The sequence below is a fragment of the Neoarius graeffei genome, chromosome 8, assembly GCF_027579695.1.
Source record: "Neoarius graeffei isolate fNeoGra1 chromosome 8, fNeoGra1.pri, whole genome shotgun sequence".
Lineage (NCBI taxonomy): Eukaryota > Metazoa > Chordata > Actinopteri > Siluriformes > Ariidae > Neoarius > Neoarius graeffei.
The window spans coordinates 53505992-53528615 of record NC_083576.1 but is presented as its reverse complement, the minus strand read 5'-3'; the positions used below and the strand labels follow the sequence as shown (position 1 = coordinate 53528615).

General features: G+C 41.5%; 1 protein-coding gene across 1 annotated transcript in view; it reads right to left on the bottom strand.

Annotated features, from left to right (window-relative positions):
* slc7a2 (solute carrier family 7 member 2) overlaps positions 1-20494 on the bottom strand; it is a 53002-nt gene extending 32508 nt beyond the window's left edge. Inside the window, exons 1-3 of the mRNA XM_060927858.1 lie at positions 20298-20494; positions 17906-18306; positions 16501-16656 (exon numbers count right to left, since the gene is read on the bottom strand). Of these exons, the coding sequence (XP_060783841.1) occupies positions 16501-16656; positions 17906-18269 (520 nt within the window). The 5' untranslated portion in view covers positions 18270-18306; positions 20298-20494. The remainder of the gene's footprint in view (positions 1-16500; positions 16657-17905; positions 18307-20297) is intronic.
* Between the last annotated feature and the right edge of the window lie 2130 nt (positions 20495-22624).

The following is a 22624-nucleotide window of genomic DNA, read 5'->3' as shown; positions in this document are numbered from 1 at the left end:
TTTTCTCAGGTTGATAGGTTACTACCGCAGTTTTTGTAAGAACTTTTCAACTGTGGTGGCACCCTTGATGGATCTGTTAAAAGCTAAGGCTAAGTACATCTGGTCCGTGCTCTGTCAACAAGCATTTGACAATGTGAAAGGTCTCTTGTGTGTCCCTCCTGTTCTAGCAGCTCCCTGTCTGGATAAGCCATTCACACTGCAGGTGGATGCGAGTGATGTTGGCGCTGGAGCTGTGTTATTTCAAACTGATGGTGATGGTGTGGAGCGTCCCGTAAGCTATTTTTCACGGAAATTTAATTCTTATCAGTTGCACTATTCTGTTATTGAAAAGGAGACACTTTCTTTGGTGTGGGCGTTACAACACTTTGGTGTTTATGTTGATTCTGGTGTTCCTTTGGTGGTCTACACAGATCACAATCCCATCACTTTTCTTTATTCTTTGCCTTGTCCCAACTGAAGACTGATGCGTTGGTTTCTGTTTTTACAATCCTATTCTTTGGATATCCGCCATATTAAAGGCACAGAAAATATTGTAGCCGATGCTCTGTCAAGGGCAGTATGTCCTTGAAATTGTTGTTTTCCAAGTCCTCTGTCCCTTTCCCTTTCTATTCTTAAACTTTGCTTCCCCAGGCGCCGGGGTTGCTGGGTAGTTGGGTGGAGATGGTAGGGTGGCTATGTGAAACCTTTTCTAGGTTGGTGAGTTTTGCACAATTAAATGCCAGGTAGTATAAACTTTCTTTCTTTATTGTATTTCTGTGAGGGGAAAAATGTTTCATGATCGGGGTGGGTTTTGTTAACCCTTGTTTGTTGAGTTTTGAGTGCCCATTGGGAACCCTGCTCTTATGGGAGGGGGTATGTCACGGCCCCTCTATCATGGGTGCCTGTGTCATTGCCATATTAGACTGCAGGGCTCCACCGGGGCACTAGGGGTCCCTGTCCTTTGTCTTGTGTGTGTTACAGGCATTTAGACTGATTGTTACACCTGGGTCCAATGTACCTTTATAGTCCAGTTTGCTGGAGTGTCATGGTCTCTTCTTTCCCCACTCACTCCGCCTGTGAGAGCTGTCTGGGTGGCTTGTGCTGCAGCAGGCCAGAGCGATGGCTGAGGCATTTTTGTTTTTCTTTATTATTTTACTTTGTAGATCTACCTTTTGCACGGTGGTGTAGTGGTTAGCGCTGTCGCCTCACAGCAAGAAGGTCCTGGGTTCGAGCCCCGGGGCCGGCGAGGGCCTTTCTGTGCGGAGTTTGCATGTTCTCCCCGTGTCCGCGTGGGTTTCCTCCGGGTGCTCCGGTTTCCCCCACAGTCCAAAGACATGCAGGTTAGGTTAACTGGTGACTCTAAATTGACCGTAGGTGTGAATGTGAGTGTGAATGGTTGTCTGTGTCTATGTGTCAGCCCTGTGATGACCTGGCGACTTGTCCAGGGTGTACCCCGCCTTTCGCCCATAGTCAGCTGAGATAGGCTCCAGCTTGCCTGCGACCCTGTAGAAGGATAAAGCGGCTAGAGATGAGATGAGATCTACCTTTTGTAAATAAATTATTTATTATTATTGTTACCCCTCGTGTTGTCTCCATTTTTGTCATGGTTCAGAGCCAAACCGTGACACAGCCCAGTTAAGGTGGGGGTTGGGCTGCATTAACCATGGTAATCCTAGGACGATGGGTATGTGGGGGTTGTTCATGATGTGAAGCTGGATGGTTTCTGAGTGGTTACCGCAAATCTTTAGGGTGAGCGGGGCGGTAAGGTGGGTGATGCTGGTCAAGCCGGTGCCATTGAGTGTCAGGACAGTGAGAGGGACGTCAAGAGCAAGTTGTGGGATTCCCAGATGCTTGGCAGTGGTGGAGCAGATCAGGTTCCTGTCCGCCCCTGAGTCAACGAGGGCCTGGAGGTGGTGATGCTGGTTGTCACAGATAATGATGACAGGAAATAACAGATGATTAGCGGGGGACTGGTTCCGAGCATTGCGCACCAGGGCCCCTTGATTCACTGGTGGGCTCGTCCTTTTAACGGGCAGGCTCAGCAGATGTGTCCCATCATCATCATCATCATCATCATCATAGTTTCCCTTTTGGCCCATCCTTGACCTTAGGGCACATCTGCTCAGGGAAACATGCTTTGAGCAAATGATTGAACTTGGTTTTGTCCATCATCATTTTCCTGGCTTGCATTGGATCTATCTGGAGGAGATCCTCAACTCGTTTCCAAACTCTTGTGGTTGTCCTTTTATCAAAAAGAACCTGTTTTTGGAGGGCATCATTCTCCATGCGACAAACATGGGCCATGTATTTGAGATGTTGGACATGGCAGTAATCCTGGATGGAACTGGATTTTGTTATTTCCCGTAGTCGCTCATTTGATATTTTGAATCCCCAATCCAGCTGTCCTTCCACCAAGGTAGCTGGGTCGACATCCTTTTTCTGCTTGTTACGAGGAGGAACATTTTTCCTTGCATAGCCTCCCGATACCATCTTCCTTAGAAAATTGTTCCACACACTCTCAACCGTTTGTAACTCTGAGGTGAACATGTGACATGCCTGAATGCCATACAATAAACGTGATCTGACACAGGACATGAGGATCTTCATGCGAGTAGATAAGTGAATTTCTCTGTCCATCAAACAGTTCTTCAGTTCATCCCACTTTTTAAATGCGGATGCGATATTGGCATGCAACACTGCTGCTGAATTGCTTATATTGGTGATTACCGGTACATGTCCCAGATACCGAAATGACCGGACATTCTTGATATTCACCCCATTTATTGATACTAAGGTCTTCTGATCTTTAATGGCCTCATCGACATTAAACGCCATCATCTCAGTCTTGCTATAGGACATCTGTAGGCCAAATCGAGTAAAGGTATTGTCATAGATAGATAGGACCAGGTTTAATTCCTCTACACTCTTTGTGAAGATTGCCACATCATCAGCATATAGTAGCTCTGTAACTCTTCTCTGTCCAGATGTTGGTGCCCGTCTTCAGTACTCTCGAGGTGACACTTCATTAGGGAGGCAGAACTCCACAAGAATTCCTGCATCGGGGCATTGCTTCAAAATTTGGTATTTTGCGCATCGCATTACGAAGTCCATATAGATATTAAATATGGGTGGACTCTCAAGGGCGCCTTGGCGACAACTCACATACATATTGAAGTACTGATTTGCTCCCTTAATGCAAGCTTTAGTGCCAGTATACAGTGTCTGTAATATTGAGACCAGTTTGGGGCATCCTAGACGGATGTTCAACACTTGAAATAGTGCTTCTCGTAGAATCCAATCGTATGCGGCCTTAAGGTCAATGAAGCAAATATACAGCGGATTTCTTTCTTTCTCGAGTATATGCCTTGTGATGTAAATGGCATCGCACGTCGATCGATTTCTTCTAAAGCCAAATTGCATCTCCATAAGGATGATTTTGTAGACTGGCTTTATTCTTTCAATGACAATGCTCGCTAATATCTTTGACATAGTGGCAATGATGGAAATACCATGATAATTATTGGCCAGGCTTTTGAATCCCTTTTTGTGTAAACACGTTATTGCTGATATCAACCATACACTGGGAACCTTAAGACACGTCCATACTATATTGAGTAGGATGACTAGGTACTGGAGGAGTGTTGCAGATTGGGAATACTTTAGCTGTTCTGCATAAATGCCATCTGTTCCCGGGCACTTCCCATTGTTGAATCTCTTGAGACAACATCCAATCTCGGCTGCTTCAGGTGGGTTTTCATCTATGGGTTGTATATCTTCAGGTGGTAATATATACGGAAATTCTTCTGACCTAACCAGCTCAGGTTGAAGTTGGAATGGCCGCTGGCCTAAGTGTTTGGAGAAATGCTTCTCTAGCTTCTGTTGGTGAATTACTTGCATATTCCTCCTCGGCATTGAAGAGTAGGTCTTCGACAAATGAAATTCTTCCTCCACATTCCTTTGTTTGCTAGCTACATTGATTCTTTGTGCCTTCTCACTGAAGTACTTGCTTTTCAGTGCTATGCGCATCTTTCTAATTTGCTTGGACAGCTCCTTTCTTTCATTGGGATCATTTGATTGATGACACTTTGCAATCAGTTCTAAAAATTTGTCATTAGCCCACGGTTTAGTATCACACTCTTTCTTCCTTTCTGGAATGACCTCGCTCGAAGCTTTCGTTACAGCATCTACAACTTGCCTGTCTATAACATCTACCTGGTCAGACGGTAACTGTCCCAGCTGACCGCAGTAGAAGCGGGCCCCCGTGCTCCGCTGGCGATGTCATTCTTCCACTGACACCCGAACCTAGTCTACCTGCATGGGTTCGATGGATGCGGCGGGAGGTGGAGAGGAGGTGAATCTGGGCGTTTTTTCTCTCTCCTCTGTTGCTGGATCCAAGCGTCAATGTGGTTGGCAAGGTCCATGAGGCTGGAGAGGTCTGACAGCAGTTCTCGCGATACCAACTCATCATTGATGGCGTCGGACAAGCCATGCAGGAACGCGTCGATCTGGGCGTTCTCATTCCAACCGCACGAAGCTGCCAATGTCCGGAACTCGATGGCGTAATCCGAGGTAGACCGGGACCCCTGCTGCAGCTCCATGAGCTCTCTAGCCGCCTCCCAGCTGGACAGAGAGCAGTCAAAAGTTCGCCTCATCTCCTCAGAGAAATCCTTGAAACTGGAACAAAAGTGTGCATTGGCATCCCAGACCGCAGTTCCCCACTCTCTAGCCTTGCCGGTGAGGAGCATTATTGTAGATGCTACCCAGGAGCATTCTGTGGGGAAGGCCAGAGGTTGCAGTTCTAGGATCAACGAACATTGAAACAAAAACGATCTGCAAGTACCTGCTTCTCCATTGTAGGACTGAGGTGCTGGAAGTCTCGGTTTGTGGAGAAAGGTGGTGGCAGGAGCTGAAGTAGGAGATGGCTGAGAAGGGGTAGGCATGGCTTGACAGTGCTGCATCTGCATGGTGAGAAGGTTGAGTGTGTTGGACAGGGTGGCGAGGTTCTTGGTAATTTGTTGTAGGTCTTGTTGGTGGGTCCCGAGGAGAGTCCCTTGCTGCTGGATGGCCATTCTCAGATGGGCGAGTTCCGCTGGATCCATGTTGGCCAGAATGTACTGTTAGGGCTGGTGGAGGTACAGTAGGGCAAAAAAGTATTTAGTCAGCCACCAATTGTGCAAGTTCTCCCACTTAAAAAGATGAGAGAGGCCTGTAATTTTCATCATAGGTACACTTCAATTATGAGAGACAGAATGGGGGGAAAGAATCCAGGAAATCACATTGTAGGATTTTTAATGAATTAATTGGTAAATTCCTCGGTAAAATAAGTATTTGGTCACCTACAAACAAGCAAGATTTCTGGCTCTCACAGACCTTCACACAGAACTTATTCTTTAAGAGGCTCCTCTGTCCTCCACTTGTTACCTGTATTAATGGCACCTGTTTGAACTTGTTATCAGTATAAAAGACACCTGTCCACAACCTCAAACAGTCACACTCCAAACTCCACTATGGCCAAGACCAAAAAGCTGTCAAAGGACACCAGAAACAAAATTGTAGACCTGCACCAGGCTGGGAAGACTAAATCTGCAATAGGTAAGCAGCTTGGTGTGAAGAAATCAACTGTGGGAGCAATTATTAGAAAATGGAAGACATACAAGACCACTGATAATCTCCCTCGATCTGGGGCTCCATGTAAGATCTCACCCCATGGGGTCAAAATGATCACAAGAACAGTGAGCAAAAATCCCAGAACCACACGGGGGGACCTAGTGAATGACCTGCAGAGAGCTGGGACCAAAAGGCTACCATCAGTAACACACTATGCTGCCAGGGACTCAAATCCTGCAGTGCCAGACATGTCCCCCTGCTTAAGCCAGTACATGTCCAGGCCCATCTGAAGTTTGCTAGAGAGCATTTGGATGATCCAGAAGAGGATTGGGAGAATGTCATATGGTCAGATGAAACCAAAATAGAACTTTTTGGTAAAAACTCAACTTGTCGTGTTTGGAGGAGAAAGAATGCTGAGTTGCATCCAGAGAACACCATGCCTACTGTGAAGCATGGGGGTGGAAGCATCATGCTTTGGGGCTGTTTTTCTGCAAAGAGACCAGGACGACTGATCCGTGTAAAGGAAAGAATGAATGGGGCCATGTATCATGAGATTTTGAGTGAAAACCTCCTTCCATCAGCAAGGGCATTAAAGATGAAATGTGGCTGGGTCTTTCAGCATGACAGTGATCCCAAACACACCGCCCGGGCAACGAAGGAGTGGCTTCGTAAGAAGCATTTCAAGGTCCTGGAGTGGCCTAGCCAGTCTCCAGATCTCAACCCCATAGAAAATCTTTGGAGGGAGTTGAAAGTCCATGTTGCCCAGCGACAGCCCCCAAACATCACTGCTCTAGAGGAGATCTGCATGGAGGAATGGGCCAAAATACCAGCAACAGTGTGTGAAAACCTTGTGAAGACTTAGAGAAAATGTTTGACCTCTGTCATTGCCAACAAAGGGTATATAACAAAGTATTGAAATGAACTTTTGTTATTGACCAAATACTTATTTTCCACCATAATTTGCAAATAAATTCTTTAACAATCAGACAATGTGATTTTCTGGATTTTTTTTTCTCATTTTGTTTCTCATAGTGGAAGTATACCTATGATGAAAATTACAGGCCTCTCTCATCTTTTTAAGTGGGAGAACTTGCACAATTGGTGACTGACTAAATACTTTTTTGCCCCACTGTATAGTGAAGTTAGGATCCAAAAGCAGAACACAGACAGTAATCCAATAAATAAGATAATTTAATACAGGGAAGAAAGGGTGTGGCAAAAGATAAACAAACAGGACGAAAGACAAATAGCAAAAATAGTCCGGGCAAAATGAGAACAAACAACTTGACAAAAACATGAGACAGGCAAAGACAAAAATGCTAGTGCAAAAAACCATAAACAAGAAAAGACCCTTAGTGCAAGAAAACATGAAACCAAAATTTCTTTGGGCCAGTAAACCTGTGCGCATGCAAAAAAAAAAAAAAGATATTGCAGCTCCCTAAACAGGTAGGGGGTCTTGCTCTCCCCAATTTTTTGCACTACTACTGGGCAGCTAACATTCATAAATTGCTATACTGGACTGACAAAGTCATTACCAATCAGCCGGCTTGGGTCCAAGTTGAAATTTCTTCATCTCAGACCTCATTGAGGGCATGGCTGTGCTCTTCACTCTCTGTGTCAACCGCTGATGTAAACATTAATCCAGTAGTCAACCAGTCGCTCAAAATCTGGTTGCAATTCAGGAAGCATTTTGGTCTGCGAGACTGCTCTATTTATGCTCCAGTGTTGCACAACCACAATTTTTTTTTGTGACCAATTGTTTTTTATTTTATAATGATGCACATATTCATAATCAACACAAATACAGAGGTATAACACTTCACACCCATCCACCCCCCACACCCACCCAGTGGTGAGCATCTGTAATCTTACATGTTATATAAACATTTAAAGTACATTGGTATACAAGTGTATAGAAACAAAACAACATATTTTCCAGCAAAAAAAAGTAAATAAATTAAAAAAAAAAAGTTACAGAACAACTGTACACAGCACCTTAGACATGAGTATCAGCAATAAAGGTTTTGACCTCATCAAAAGCACGGTTCCACCTCATTAGAGTTTGCGATCTGGCACCATGTATACAGGCTGTTGAGAATTCCATAGATATAATATCAAGTAAACTTAGAGCCCATAGACGTCTACACATAACATGTGGGGGGTTCCATTGGCTGACTAACAGTTTTTTGGCTGCGGTAAAAGCAGCCAAAAGTAGGCTGCTCTGGAAAAGCGTCAGTGAGAGGTTGGAATAATCATTTAGAAAAAATAGACTTGGAGTTATAACAATATCTGTGTCTATCAGAGTTGAAATATCAACAGATAGCCATTGCCAGAAAGGTACCAGTGCTGAGCATTCCCAAAAGAAATGTAAAAACGTTCCAGTTTTTCCATCTGAACACAAAGTACGCATATGAAATCGCTTAAGTGGTGTTAAATATACTCTGTGTGCTAGTTTCCAATTAATCATTTGATGATTAGGATTCTTAGATGACATAATGATTGTCTCCCATGTCTGATCAGAAAAGGTATCTTTCAGGTCACATTCTAAATCTTTTGACCAAACTGCTACAACTCCAAGAGGCTTGTATAATTTCTTCATCAGAAAGGAGTAAATAGATGAAGCAGAAGAAGGAATGAAGTCATTGAAATATATAACATTGCGAATACTATGCACTGGTAATTTTGTGTCAAGAGGAACACCAAGAGCATTAAGAGCTGATCTGATGCTTAAGTATAAGTAGAAAGTAGAGGCCGGTATATTGTACTTCGACTTCAGGTCCTGAAACGTTCTCAAGCCTTTGTCATCATACAGGTCTCTAAGAGTTGTGATGTTGCACTCTGCCCATTGAGAAGATCTAAATGGGGTACTCCCAGATAGAAACCCATTATTATTAAAAAGTGGAAAGTGATGATGCCATTTCGATATAGATCCTGTTTGTCTTTCTACAACCTTCCAAGTAGATAACAAATGGGTTATGATTGGACCAAAACGAAGGGCGCATTGCTGAGTAGGAACATTGCAAAAAACCAAATCTCTTAAATTATAGGGGGTGACCATTGACTCTTCAATAGCTCTCCATGCCACATTTTTATTTGAATTAAACCAGACTGATATGGGGCGCAACACAAATGCTTGGGCATAAACTTTAAAGTCAGGAAAAGATAAACCTCCATCCTGTCTAGAGCATTGCATAGTGGACAGCCTAACCCTAGCATGTTTCCCATTCCAGATATATTTCCTTAGAATGGAGTTGAGGTGGTCCCAAAAGTGTGCAGGGGGTGGTAAGGGTATCATTGCACTATAAAAATTAACCTGTGGCAAAACGTTCATTTTAACTACAGAAATTTGTGCATATAATGACTTGGGCAAACATGACCAGTTTAATAAATCTGTACTGACTTCAGAAAGAATTTTTTTTTAAGTTTTTGCTTGCAATATCATGCAATGAGGGTTATATGTCTATCCCTAAATATTTAAATGATGTTACAGTAGGTGCGGTGCTAGAAAGAAGCAAGGAGACAGGGTCAAAATTTAAGGGAAGAAAACAAGATTTGTTCCAATTTATCTTATAACCTGAAAGATCACTGAAATGATTAAACAATGACAGAATATGAGGCACTGACGAAACAGGGTCATTTACAAACAAAAGAATATCATCAGCATACAAAGAGATGTGATGAGATGTATTTCTTACATTAATCGGTAGAATTTGCTCTGATTGACAGACAGCCTGAGCTAGAGGTTCTAATGACAAAGCAAATAACAATGGTGAAAGTGGGCAGCCCTGACGCGTACCCCTTCCCAAAGAAAAAGAACATGAGCACAGTTGTCCAGTTAACACAGATGCTTTAGGATTACAATATCGTACTTTGATCATGTTAATGAAGTCAGGGCTAAGCCCATATGCTCAAGAACAGACCATAAATAATTAAATTCCAAACGGTCAAATGCTTTCATTGCATCTAAAGAGAACACTGCACAAGGACTAACTGATTGATCAGCAGAATAAATGTGTAAAAGACGGCGGATGTTGTCAGATGCTGAACGTGATCTAATAAAACCGGTCTGATCTTCATGAACCAACTTGGTAATCACCGACTCCAAGCGTCGTGACAATACTTTGGCATAGAGTTTAATATCTGCTCCAATCAGAGAGATTGGGCGATAATTAGCACAAGAGGTTGGGTCCTTATCTTTTTTCAACAGCAGAGATATAATAGATGTGTTAATATCCTGTCTGAAAGATCCATGTTTAATTGAATGATTTATCATGTCTAATAATAGAGGACCAAGCTCTGTCCAGAAGGTTGAATATAATTCTGTTGGAATGCCATCCAGTCCTGGCAATTTACCTTTATTCATACATTTCAGTGATTCTTTCAGTTCTTGAAGAGTAATTGGTTGACCTAAGGACTCTGACTCCTCGGTAGATAGAGTAGGTAAATTAAGGGAAGAAAGAAAAGAAGACAGAGTTGCAGTGTCACATGTAGATTCAGAAGTATATAGAGTAGAATAGAAAGATTGGAAAGTGTCATTGATATTTTGTGGGTCAGTAGTAAGCTCACCAGAAGACAGCCGTATCGCAGGTATATTTGCAAACTTTTCATTATTACGCAATTGCAGGGCTAGAAGATGGCTTGGCCTGCTCCCATTAAAGTAGTAATTTTGTCTGGTCCTTTGAATAAGAAACTCTGCTTTCACTTTAAGTAATTGGTTTAATTCAGTTTTTAATATTTTAATTTTAGTGGCTGTTTGGTCGGAGAATGAAGCCTGATTTGCTGCCTCTAGTATTATAAGCTGAGATTCTAGATCAGCTATTCTCTTCATTCTGGATTTTTTAAGATGTGACGCAAAGGAAATAGAGAAACTACGGATGAAGCCCTTGACTGCATCCCAGAGTATGCGGGGATCCGCCACTGTCCCTTGATTAATGCTAATAAACTCCAATAGCCCATTTTTAAAAGACTTACAAAAGTTTTCATCACGAAGTAGCGTTGAATTAAACCGCCATCGTGAAGCATGTGGAGGTTGATTGACTAATTTGAGGTTGATGACATTGCTATCATGGTCAGATAGAGACATGGGGCAAATATCTGAGCAAAGACAGGATGAGGAAAGAGAACAGGACATAAATATGAAGTCGATCCTGGAATACGATTTGTGCCTTGAAGAATAGAATGTATATGCCTTGGCAGTGGCATTAAGAAAACGCCATGAATCTACCAGAGACAGTGCAGAAATACAGCTTCTGAGTTTATCAGTGCATGCTGCTTGTAAATGAGTTTCACTTTCTCCTGACCTGTCCTCATCATGAGACATGACCGCATTCATATCTGCCCCCATCACAATCTCATAGCCCGCCATATTGAGAAGATACCGGTAGTTTGTGAGCTTTGAGAAGAATGCAGGATCGTACGTGGAAGGAGCAAAAACAGATAGAAAGGCCAACTTCCTGTTTCCCACCAAAGCCTTAACATGAGTCACTCTGCCATCAGTATCATTGTCATGCTCAATAATATCTATACCTAAATTCCTTCGTAGTAGTATCATAACACCTTTAGTTTTATCAGTGGCACTAGAAGCAGAAATTACTTTGTAAAATTTATTGTTACGTCTATGAACATCTTTTCTGAGATGGGTTTCCTGAATCAAAGCTAAATCTATCTTTCTCCTTTTTAAGAGTTCTAGACAACATGCACGTTTATGAGGTCCATTCAAACCATTCACATTCCAACTCAAAATATTTAGGTTAGTCATAACTGTCAACTACTTGCAATGAAGCAAAAAAATAAAGACAAACCATATAAATTTCTTTCATGATGCTCACCACTATCCCACCCCCGGGTCAAAGAACATAACCCCATATCTAACAGGGTCCCTCAACCCAACGCAGACTGGGTATAGAACAAGCCCACGTTCCCTTACATAAATCTGTGACATCAGTAATGGTTCACACGCCAGGTGCTGACACAAGCCCTTATAGTGAAAACCAAAAACTGTTAGGGTTTTGCTGGGAATCAAACCCAGGTCACTGGTGTAGTAATCCAGCAAACCCCCACTAGGCCACCAGGGGAATGACTCAAGTGTAGAGGAGTGAGGTGAAAGTAGAATAGAAAAAACAGTTTATTTACAATGTTCAAAAAGTCCAAGGCAAAAAAGTATAATCCAAATGCTCAGAAGATAAACAGGAAAAAATAAAAAATCCAAAAGTTCAAAGTCAAATCAAAGAAAAGAAAAGGCAAAAGGCAAAAATGCAAACGCTCAGAAGATCCAGAATGTAAAGTACATAGTCCAAAAGAAAGCAAAATACCAAAAACCATAAGGGCATAAGCAAGGTACATGGGACAGAGGTTACTAGCCATAAGCAGCCAAAGACTCCGTGACAAGAGGCTAAACAGAGGAAGTATATATAGCCAGGGTAATTAAGAAACAAGGCAGGGCAGGAAATAAAGAACAGGTGGGGGTAACAGGCACATGGAAACACAGGCTATCAAAACAAACACAAAACACAGAAGCAGTGGCGGCCTCTAGAGGCCAAGACAGTCCCCAGTCCTAACAAAAACTAAATAGCTTAATAGCAAAGTCTTAAGCATATATTGTGCATAGTAGAATTAAATGAGGGTTCATAAGAATGTAAACAAAATTCGCCTGTTCTCCTATTTTACTGGAGGAAGTGATAAAGAAAAGAGGACGAGAAAAAAAAACATTCTGTCCCAAATATAATTAGGATCTGTTGGTGTGTTACATCCTACAACATCACCATAACCAACGACTCAATCATTTTGACTGTAAGCCAGGGTAGTATGTAGATATACACACAGGTGCGTGCACGTAATTTACAGTGTCCCATGGAAGACAATCTTGCATCATTCTGTGTCGCTCTCAGCAATGGGTTGGAATTCTGCCAGTGAGTCACAAAAAGCACTGGCCTCCTCCGGCATTTGGAAAAATTTCGTTTCCCCTCCTTTCAAAGTCACCTTGAGAGCTGCCGGATACTGGAGGAAAGTTTGGCACCCCTTTCTCTTAAGCTCCCTCTTCACTGTGGTGAATGCAGACCGTTTCTTCGCAGTAGCGGGCGAGTAGTCAGGGAAAATACTGAGGGTCGTCTCACCATCGTCCATCTGAATGGTCCCTTGGTCCCTAGCTGCTCGGAGAATCATGTCTCAATCAGTGTAGTGGAGAAGTTTGAAGATGAACACTCGGGGTCTCTCAGGTCTCTTAATCTGCGGTGTTTTAGAGTTGTGTTTAGGAGGATTTAAATAAATGCGATGGGCTCTTTCGATTTCAATGTTTTTGTCCTTCAAAGAAGGAAACCAGACTGGCAACGACTGCTTGAGAAAGCCCACGGGATCATCTTTTTCCAAGCCTTCGGGTAGACCAATTAAACGAAGATTGTTGCGTCGGCTACGGTCTTGCAGCTCAACAAGTTGTTGCTCAACAGTATCTAGACGCTTATCATGACTGTGCAGAATTTTTTTCTGGTCTCTTTGCTCACCAGACAGCGCGTCGATTTTCGAGCACATAGTCGCCATATGTGTCGATAGTTCAATTCTCATCGTAGCCATTTCGGATTTCAGAATACACTCTAGTCTTTCCATAGCATCCTCCATACCAATGCTAGCACTTGCTGGCTTAGCCCGACCGTCCGCTGGCCTTGCTTTCCTCTTTTGAGAGGTGGAAGATGGAGTTAAAGTCAACTGCTTGCGCGCCACTGACATTTAGAAACGTTAACAGACGAAAATTAAGTGGTGTATTCGGATATAAGCCAGATAAATACTGAAAATAGGGCCTGATGTCAGGAGCTCCTTCAACACGCGTGCAGCTCCATCAGCGCGTCACGTGATCTCCGCACAACCACAATTTTAAACCATCAACTATGGACTCTGCCTTTTGGTCTGAGAGTGGCATAACTTCTATTAATGATTTTTATGACAATGGTACTTTCATGTCCTTTACTGACTTGTCGACCAAATTTAAGCTCCCCCCCACCTTTTCCGTTTTTTTTCAAATTAGACACTTTATCCAGAAAAATTATCCTGACTTCCCAAATCTCCCCACACAGACTTTGTTAGATACTCTTCTTATGATGAACCCCAATTAGAGAGGGAATATTTCACATATTTTTAGTGCCTTGGACTCCATTACCTCAGTCTTCCCACAACAAACAAAAAAACTTTGGGAACAAGATCCAGGGCTAAATCCTGAACCAGACCAATGGGACAACATTCTTGAGTTAGTGCACAATTCCTCTGTCTGTGCCTGACATGGGCTAATCCAATGCAAACTCATACATAGGATCTACTACACTAATCATAGATTGTCAAAAATCTATCCCAATGTTGCAGACACTTGTAAATAGATGCAACCAGTCCCCTGCCGATCTCATGCACATGTTTTGGTCATGTCCAAAACTGATAGACTTTTGGTCTAAAATATTTGATACCCTTCACATGGCCTACAATGTTGCGGCCGACCCCCATCCCCTCCCTGCCCTTTTTGGTATTCCACACACCAATACTTTATCAGCTGAAGCACAATACAGTATGGCTTTCTGTACTCTACTGGCCAGGTGTTTAATTTTGCTTAACTGGAAACACACCTTACCCCCATCCTATAGCCGATGGGTTACGGAAGTCCTGTTCAGCTTAAAGTTGGAGAGGCTAAGGTTTTCTCTCAGAGGTTCTCTGAGGAACTTTGATAGAACCTGGAACCCCTTGCTGTCCATTATCTCATCTCATTATCTCTAGCTGCTTTATCCTGTTCTACAGGGTCGCAGGCAAGCTGGAGCCTATCCCAGCTGACTATGGGCAAAAGGCAGGGTACACCCTGGACAAGTCAAGACCCTGGGCTGACACATAGACACAGACAACCATTCACACTCACATTCACACCTACCTGGTACAGTTAATTTAGAGTCACCAGTTAACCTAACCTGCATGTCTTTGGACTGTGGGGGAAACCGGAGCACCCGGAGGAAACCCACGCGGACACGGGGAGAACATGCAAACTCCGCACAGAAGGGCCCTCGCCGGCTACGGGGCTCAAACCCGGACCTTCTTGCTGTGAGGTGACAGCGCTAACCACTACACCGCCGTGCCGCCCCGCTGTCCATTATAGACTCACTAAATATTACACCTGAGGAGCCAGATATCTGAGTCCTTGAGCATTGCAACTTCTCATCTCATCTCATCTCATCTCATTATCTGTAGCCGCTTTATCCTGTTCTACAGGGTCACAGGCAAGCTGGAGCCCATCCCAGCTGACTACGGGCGAAAGGCAGGGTACACCCTGGACAAATCGCCAGGTCATCACAGGGCTGACACATAGACACAGACAACCATTCACACTCACATTCACACCTACGGTCAATTTAGAGTCACCAGTTAACCTAACCTGCATGTCTTTGGACTGTGGGGGAAACTGGAGCACCCGGAGGAAACCCACGCGGACACGGGGAGAACATGCAAACTCCGCGCAGAAAGGCCCTCGCCGACCACGGGGCTCGAACCCGGACCTTCTTGCTGTGAGGCAACAGCGCTAACCACTACACCACCGTGCCGCCCCTCACTGTACCTGAGACTGTTTATTTATTTCTTTATTTATTTTAAGTAAAGGATCATCTCAGACCAAATATTGACTTTGTTTCATTTATTATGCGTTGTTGTTATTGTTGTTTTGTTTGTTTTTTTAATGTTGAAACATTTAATTTCATTATTTTTTAAGCCATTTTTGGTCCACAGCATTTCTTTATATGTGCCTAATACTTTTGCACAGTACTGTATATGTAACCAAAATGTTGTTTGTGCAATTGAAATTTTGTGTGTATCTGTGTTTTTTCTTTTCTTTTTCTTTCTTAATTATTACAGTAATAGTAAGATAAACAATATCTTAAATGATTCTTTCATTCAAGAAAGCACATTTTCTAACTCTGAGCTTCTCTAATGTAGTACAGTCATCATATTCCTCGTTACCGCTGCATGTCAGCCTTGGAAAAACTTGGCTTTACTGTGATTAAATAAACATTGACAGAATGTACTCTTGAAGTAGTATGATACTGTGTTCAGTCCAGCAGTTCAAAAGTCATTCGATCTGGCATTTTAGAGCAGCCCAGATGCCAACTAAACACAAAACCCTCTTATGTATACACAATGCAGGCGGGGTACACCCTGGACAAGTCGCCAGATCATCGCAGGGCTGACACATAGACACAGACAACCATTCACACTCACACCTACGGTCAATTTAGAGCCACCAGTTAACCTATCTCTTATTGAAACTGCAATTAACCAATTAACCTATCTCTTATTGAAACTGTAATTTTAACTGAAAAATGCAATAAAGCAGCATTGTTACTATTAGCCCTTGCCATTTTTAATTATCCATCCATTATCCATAACTGCTTATCCTGTGCAGGGTCGCAGGCAAGCTGGAGCTGATCCCAGCTGACTATGCGCGAGAGGCGGGGTACACCCTGGACAAGTCGCCAGGTCATCGCAGGGCTGACACATAGACACAGACAACCATTCACACTCACACCTACGGTCAATTTAGAGCCACCAATTAACCTAAATGCATGTCTTTAGACTGTGGGGGAAACCGGAGCACCCAGAGGAAACCCACGCGGACCTACACAGGGAGAACATACAAACTCCAAACAGAAAGGCCCCCGTCAGCCTCTGGGCTTGAACCCAGAACCTTCTTGCTGTGAGGCGACAGTGCTAACCACTACACCACCATGCTGCCCCATTTTTAATTACATATTACTTAATGCAGCTGATGAAACATGAAGCCATGCAGACCAAAAAAATAAAAAGAGACCATTTTATATTTACATAGCAGACAGTTATCATTTTAAATTTAAGTGAGTGTTACGGTATACATGGCCAAAATTACATTTCAACAATAAGAAATACCTGATAGCAGTAATATAAGGCAAGCCGCAAAGAAGTCTGGATACTCTGCTAGGCCAGGCATGCTCATTCCGAAGTGTAATTTGCAGAATTGTTCAATATGGCCTCCTATTAGTTCATCAAATGTTCCACTCCAAGCTCTGGCAACACTCGAGGTCCCTTCATCAAAAGAAAATCAGCTTGTATTGTGAATACGTACAAGTTAATAAGGACAACCCATTGAAGATTAATAGAAAAGTTCAATATTTATTCTCATAAAATATTATAAATACTTTCTGCACATTTCAAAGGGTTTATAAAATACATTATTCAAACGTTGGGTTGATGAAACATACCTAAAATGGAGCAATTGTTCAAGAATTGATATAATTAGTCGGGAGGTATTTAGCCAACATATTAAGATGTTGTATTCTCCAAAAATGTTTGTGTGTTTTATCATGTTCTATCGAGAGATTTAATTGCTGATGTGATGTTTTATCAAGAGATTTAAGTATTAGATTAAAGAAATAAAGTTGTTATATAACAGGTACTAGATGAGCAATGATAATTTTTATTCAGATTTTTTTAAAAAGAAATTTGAATATGAAAAAGCTTGGATTCTAGTGAAGAAAACATGTAGTTCTCTTCCCCATACATACTGCCATTTCATCATTTTTAAGCCATTTTTGGTCTACAGCATTTTTTTACATGTGCCTAAGACTTTTTTTTTTTTTACTTTTTTTAACGAGCTTTTTCATATTCAAATTTCTTTTAAAAAAAATGTTTAAATAAAAATTATCATTGCTCATCCAGTACCTGTTATATGACAACTCTGTTTATTTTATCTAATACTTAAGCCTTAGGCACATGCAAAGAAATGCTATAGACCAAAAATGGCTTAAAAAATAATGAAATGAAATGTTTCAACATTAAAAAATACTATAAACAGCAGTAAGGCATCATCAATGAGACAAAATCAATATTTGGTCTGAGACGACCCTTTTCTTTAAAAAAAAAAAAATAGTCGTCTCAGGTACAGTGAGTGCAGTTTTATAAGGAAACGAGCTGTAGGTTTTACTGAGCATCTTGCAGAACCAGCCACAGTTCTTCTGGACGCTTGTTTTTGATTCGTTAACTGCATTCATCTTTATCTGATTCCTCAGTAATCACTTTATACTAGGTCGGGGTCGAAGTGAGTCCAGAAGCTAACCCTGGACCTCTGAGCGCAGTAAAGGAATACACCCTGAATGAGACAATAAATAATTCTTGGACAAATTTAAAATACTTACATTATTTTGTAAAAAATAATGTTATAAATGTGCAGAAAATACATTTTAATAATGTATTATTGAAGATCGTCCAGCATATTTTTCGAAGGATGAAAATTAGATGACATCCAATAAATAGTAGAGCAATTCTTTACACTCACCTATAACATATGAGAGAATCAGGTTCCATCCCGTAATGAAGGCCAAGAGTTCCCCTACTGTCACATAGCTATAGAGATATGCAGAGCCTGTCTTGGGCACTCGCGCGCCAAACTCAGCGTAGCATAAGCCTGCCATGACAGAGGCCAGAGCGGCTATGAGGAAAGATACTACGATGCTAGGACCGGAGTTGCCTTTGGCGACTTCTCCAGCAAGGACATAGACCCCGGCGCCCAGTGTGCTGCCTACACCCAGAGCGATGAGGTCCACTGTGGACAGGCAGCGACAGAGCTTGGAATCCTCCAGACAGTCCACATTTTTCCTTCTCACCAGAGAGCGGCTGAATGACAGCAGATGTGCCAGCATTTTCTCACTTAAGACCAGAAATCAGGACAGTGATAGGCTATAATGACATGAACACTGGATTATAAATTTGGAAAAGCCTTCGGAAACACACAAACTCTCACCACCACCACCACCAAAAAAAAAAAAAAGTATACAAAATATAGTACTGTGCAGAAGTCTTGGGTACATGGAAAGAAATGCTGTAAAGCAAAGATTCCTTCAATAATAATAATGAAATTAAACTTTTCTACATAAAACAAACCTCAATGTCAATTAATATTTGGTGTGACTCTTTGGTTTAAAAAAAAGGGAATCAGCAGTCTCAACTACAATTTGTTTTAAAAACTAGGAAATTGGTAAGTTGGTAAGTATTTTTTTCCTGAAAAGTTTTTTTTTTTTAAACATAAAATATTACTTCTTTCATTGACATGCCAAAAACTTGTCTATAACATTTAAATTTTTTGTTGATAAGATGTTTGTAAATGTATTTTTTTTCTTCTACTAAACATCCAAGACAAAATTTGTCTTAAAAGAAATTTGGGTGTCTAAAACGTTTGCACAGTAAAAATTTTGAATAATTTTCCTTGAAGCAAAAATCCGAGTGACCAAAAATGCTCATACTACAGATCATCAGGACTGCCCTCGGTTCCAGTTCTTGCGTCAAGTCAAGTTTATTTGTATAGCGCTTTTAACAGTAAACATTGTTGCAAAGCAGCTTTACAGAATTTGAACGACTTAAAACATGAGCTAATTTTATCCCTAATCTATCCCCAATGAGCAAGCCTGTGGCGACGGTGGCAAGGAAAAACTCCCTCAGACGACATGAGGAAGAACCGTCGAGAGGAACCAGACTCAAAAGGGACCCCATCCTCATTTGGGCAACAACAGACAACGTGACTATAACATGAAGTCAGTTTTGTTGATTTTATAAACCCTTCATTGATGGAAACTTGAGTGCAAAACTGTTCATGACAACTGCAGTCCTAAAGTTAGCAAGTCAACTGTAGTCCTCAGCCATAAAAGCACTACTGTAAGTGTCCAGAGTGTCTTCCAAGTGTGACTTTCAACTGTCCACATGGGGCCGTCCTCCACAGGAGCAATGCGATGAGACTCCAACCAGACACAGGGCACCAGGATGGATCAGGCAGGTACGAGGAGCAGAAGAGGTCAGCATCTCGATCCCAGGACTGACATGTAACTCAGAGGGACAGATTTTGGGGGGGAGTTTACACTTGCATGACTTTACACTTGTTTTCATGCCATTCTGTCATTGAGATGACTAGTAAGTTTATTCCAGCATTCTTTAATCAACCCTGAAGAGCTAGATTCCTCAGTTTCAACTGTATTGTTACAACACCCTACTTGTTTCCACATCCACATGGCAGTGACTGGACATTTTCAGTCACTGCCTTTGCATATGTTAACTGTTTGGGTAGGTTTTTTTAAGGACTGTTTCATGAAAGGAAAAAAAAATCCTCAAACATACATTACATTACAGTACATTACATAAAGTATTTTAACCTCTGTCATAGAGATAGGATATTTCTTAACTGTGATGGTGTTTTTCACTAATCTTGGACACTACAGTATCATATTGAGAAATGATCTACTTTGATGGCATTTCACTAATTATTTACAATCTTTATATATACACATGTAGGTATTTGAATAATTCCTTGCCTACAGATCTGCTCATAGTGCTCACACATATTTGAAAATTCTGCACCTTCTGCATTTTTCATGTGCAGATTAACAACCCCAGCTCTAAAACCCCAGGCTTGAACTGTGCTCTGTTGAATAAATAATGTTACACAAATAGTCTTTGTCAATGGATTAGAAGCTTTCTGGTGTGTATGTGAGAACTTTAGCATAATTATGAAACGTTATGTACAGACTGTGAAAAAGACACAAATTCAAAGCCCTTTTCGAGTACTGGAGTTTGTTAGAAAGATTTCCTATGAACTATGTTTCACTTACAATTAATACTGTCACAGATACATAAATACTAAAAAGTGGGTTCAAGAGGATTAGAGAAATGTTTATGCTTACCTGTAGGAGCCACAATTCGAGCAGGCAGTCGCAGTGGCTCTGAGGGAAGTAGAACAACACACAACTTTTCAGAACTGCTTTAAAGATGCAAGTGTTGTGTGTCAGCTAATCAATAAAGGCCTGTGTGAAGTTTGACTTAAAGTTTTTCCTTTTCTCAAACTCAAGCCCTTGCTACTGACCTGGGAACCCCTAACTCTTCTATTTTTACCCCTCCCTTCATTCTATCCTGGCGTGTCTTAACTGGTTCTGCCCTGGGTGCATAGAATCTGGAGGGTTGGTCTGACAGCTATACTGCCCCAAGAGGAGGAGGGGAGAGGAATAGGGTGGGCTTAACATTTGAGTGTGTAAAACGTGCAGAGGGTTGTCTAGTATAGAGAAAGGCACATACTCAGTCGTGTGTGTGTGTGTGCGTGCATGTGTGAACAAATGTGTAGAAATTATCCTGTCCATGCTTTATTTCCTTTAAAAAAAAAAAAGCTTTTTTCTAATGCACCCAGGCCAAACATATCCAGCTGCCAGAGCACTTACTGACCACTGATAAATGGTTAAGCAACTGACATTGACAAACACTGAAGCAGACATGTCTGTTTGCCAAACGCATTGGGGACAGATTGCTAAAAGCATGGCCATTCATTGGACAGGGGGGTACGGAGGAGTGATTACAAGTAAAAGGTATATGGAAAATTACTTCTTCAAGCCTGTGAGCACAAAAAGCCCAATACATTAAGTGTTAAAGTCAAATGTTAAATTCAAGCCACACAAAAAAAATTCCAAGACCGGAAAATAAGAACAAGACTCTCAACAAGAACACTAAATGCTAGTTACACATCAGAATTTATTGAATGATTATGTTTCCATAATGGTTGTTCTTAATATTAATAATAATAATAATAATAATAATAATAATAAGAAGAAGAAGAAGAAGAAGAAGAAGAAATTTCAGATCGCCATTCTTAAACCCAAGATTGCTTTACAGTGGAAGCAGAAAGCTTTAGAACAACCAACAGAAGAGAAAAAAACAACTTACACTAACAGAACATAGAACTTAGTCATAAAAATTAAAAAGTAATATCATTAAAAATTAAAAACGCAATAATTCAAATGTCATATATTATTTTGACGAATGGCTTCTATCCAAGATAAAATATTTCTCTCAGTCCTGTTGCAGCCTGGTTACACTACTTTCAGCTGGACTCTGATGTCTGCAGTGTCCTATGCTCCCAATTCTCCATCACTCTAAGCTTATTATGTGGCCTGAATGCCACTGTGAAAGCAAATGCCACCTTTAATAAATGGCTGACTTGGAGCCACAGATGCAAACCTTCATACACACACTGCCCTGGGAGACAGAGTGATATAATGCAGAATAAATTTATTCATTTAAAGGATTTTTGCCAAAGCTTGTGAATCAGTTATGACAAAATAGCTCTAGGTGATAATCAAAAGAAAAATCAAAAGTCTATTATACGGTAATTATACACACAGTGGCTGTTTTTTTCAGGTATGCATTTGTAGATGAATATTTGATTTGGATCTAGTAGTAACACTCATTTTTAAAAATCCCCTAAAAGTTCTGCAACACCTAATATTATTTTATTATTAATTTCAAAGAATAACAGTAACCCTAATAATAATAATAATAATAATAATAATAATAATAGCCACAAGCGGCGATGAACGGCTCAAGCACCTTCAGTATACCAAATCTAGCATGAAGCCAATAAACTGCCTAGGAGAAGAACATCAAAATGTAACACGTCAAAACAACTCACTTCCTGTTGAGTATGACTAAGAAGAAGGCCTTTACTTTCACTGCACAATGAAATTTAGTTTGTCAAAGGAGAGTAAAGGCACTGTGTACGTGCGCACTGACACTCTTGGGCACTTCAGCCCAAGGCCATCCCATGCTAACCTAACTGCATGTCTTTGAACTCTCGGGGAAACCGGAGCACCTGGAGGAAACCCACGCAGACATGGGGAGAACATGCAAACTTCACACAGAAAGGCCCCCATCAGCTGCTGGGCTCGAATCCAGAACCTTCTTGCTGTGAGGCAACAGTGCTAACCACTACACCACTGTGCCACCCTATAATACAATGTACATTACAGTTCTGTTCATCTTGGGGCACCCCATACACCTACCAAATTTGACACGGATAGGTGAAACTATATATCAGGCAAAAGTCTCGATGACATGTGGGGGTGCTATGGAGTCACCTCTGGACACACCTGGGGCCAAGCCTCTACCCCTGAGTAGCAGAGGCCAGGACTGATGTGTGTACCAAATTTCATGAGTTTCTGCCCATGGGAACTATCTCAAAAATAAC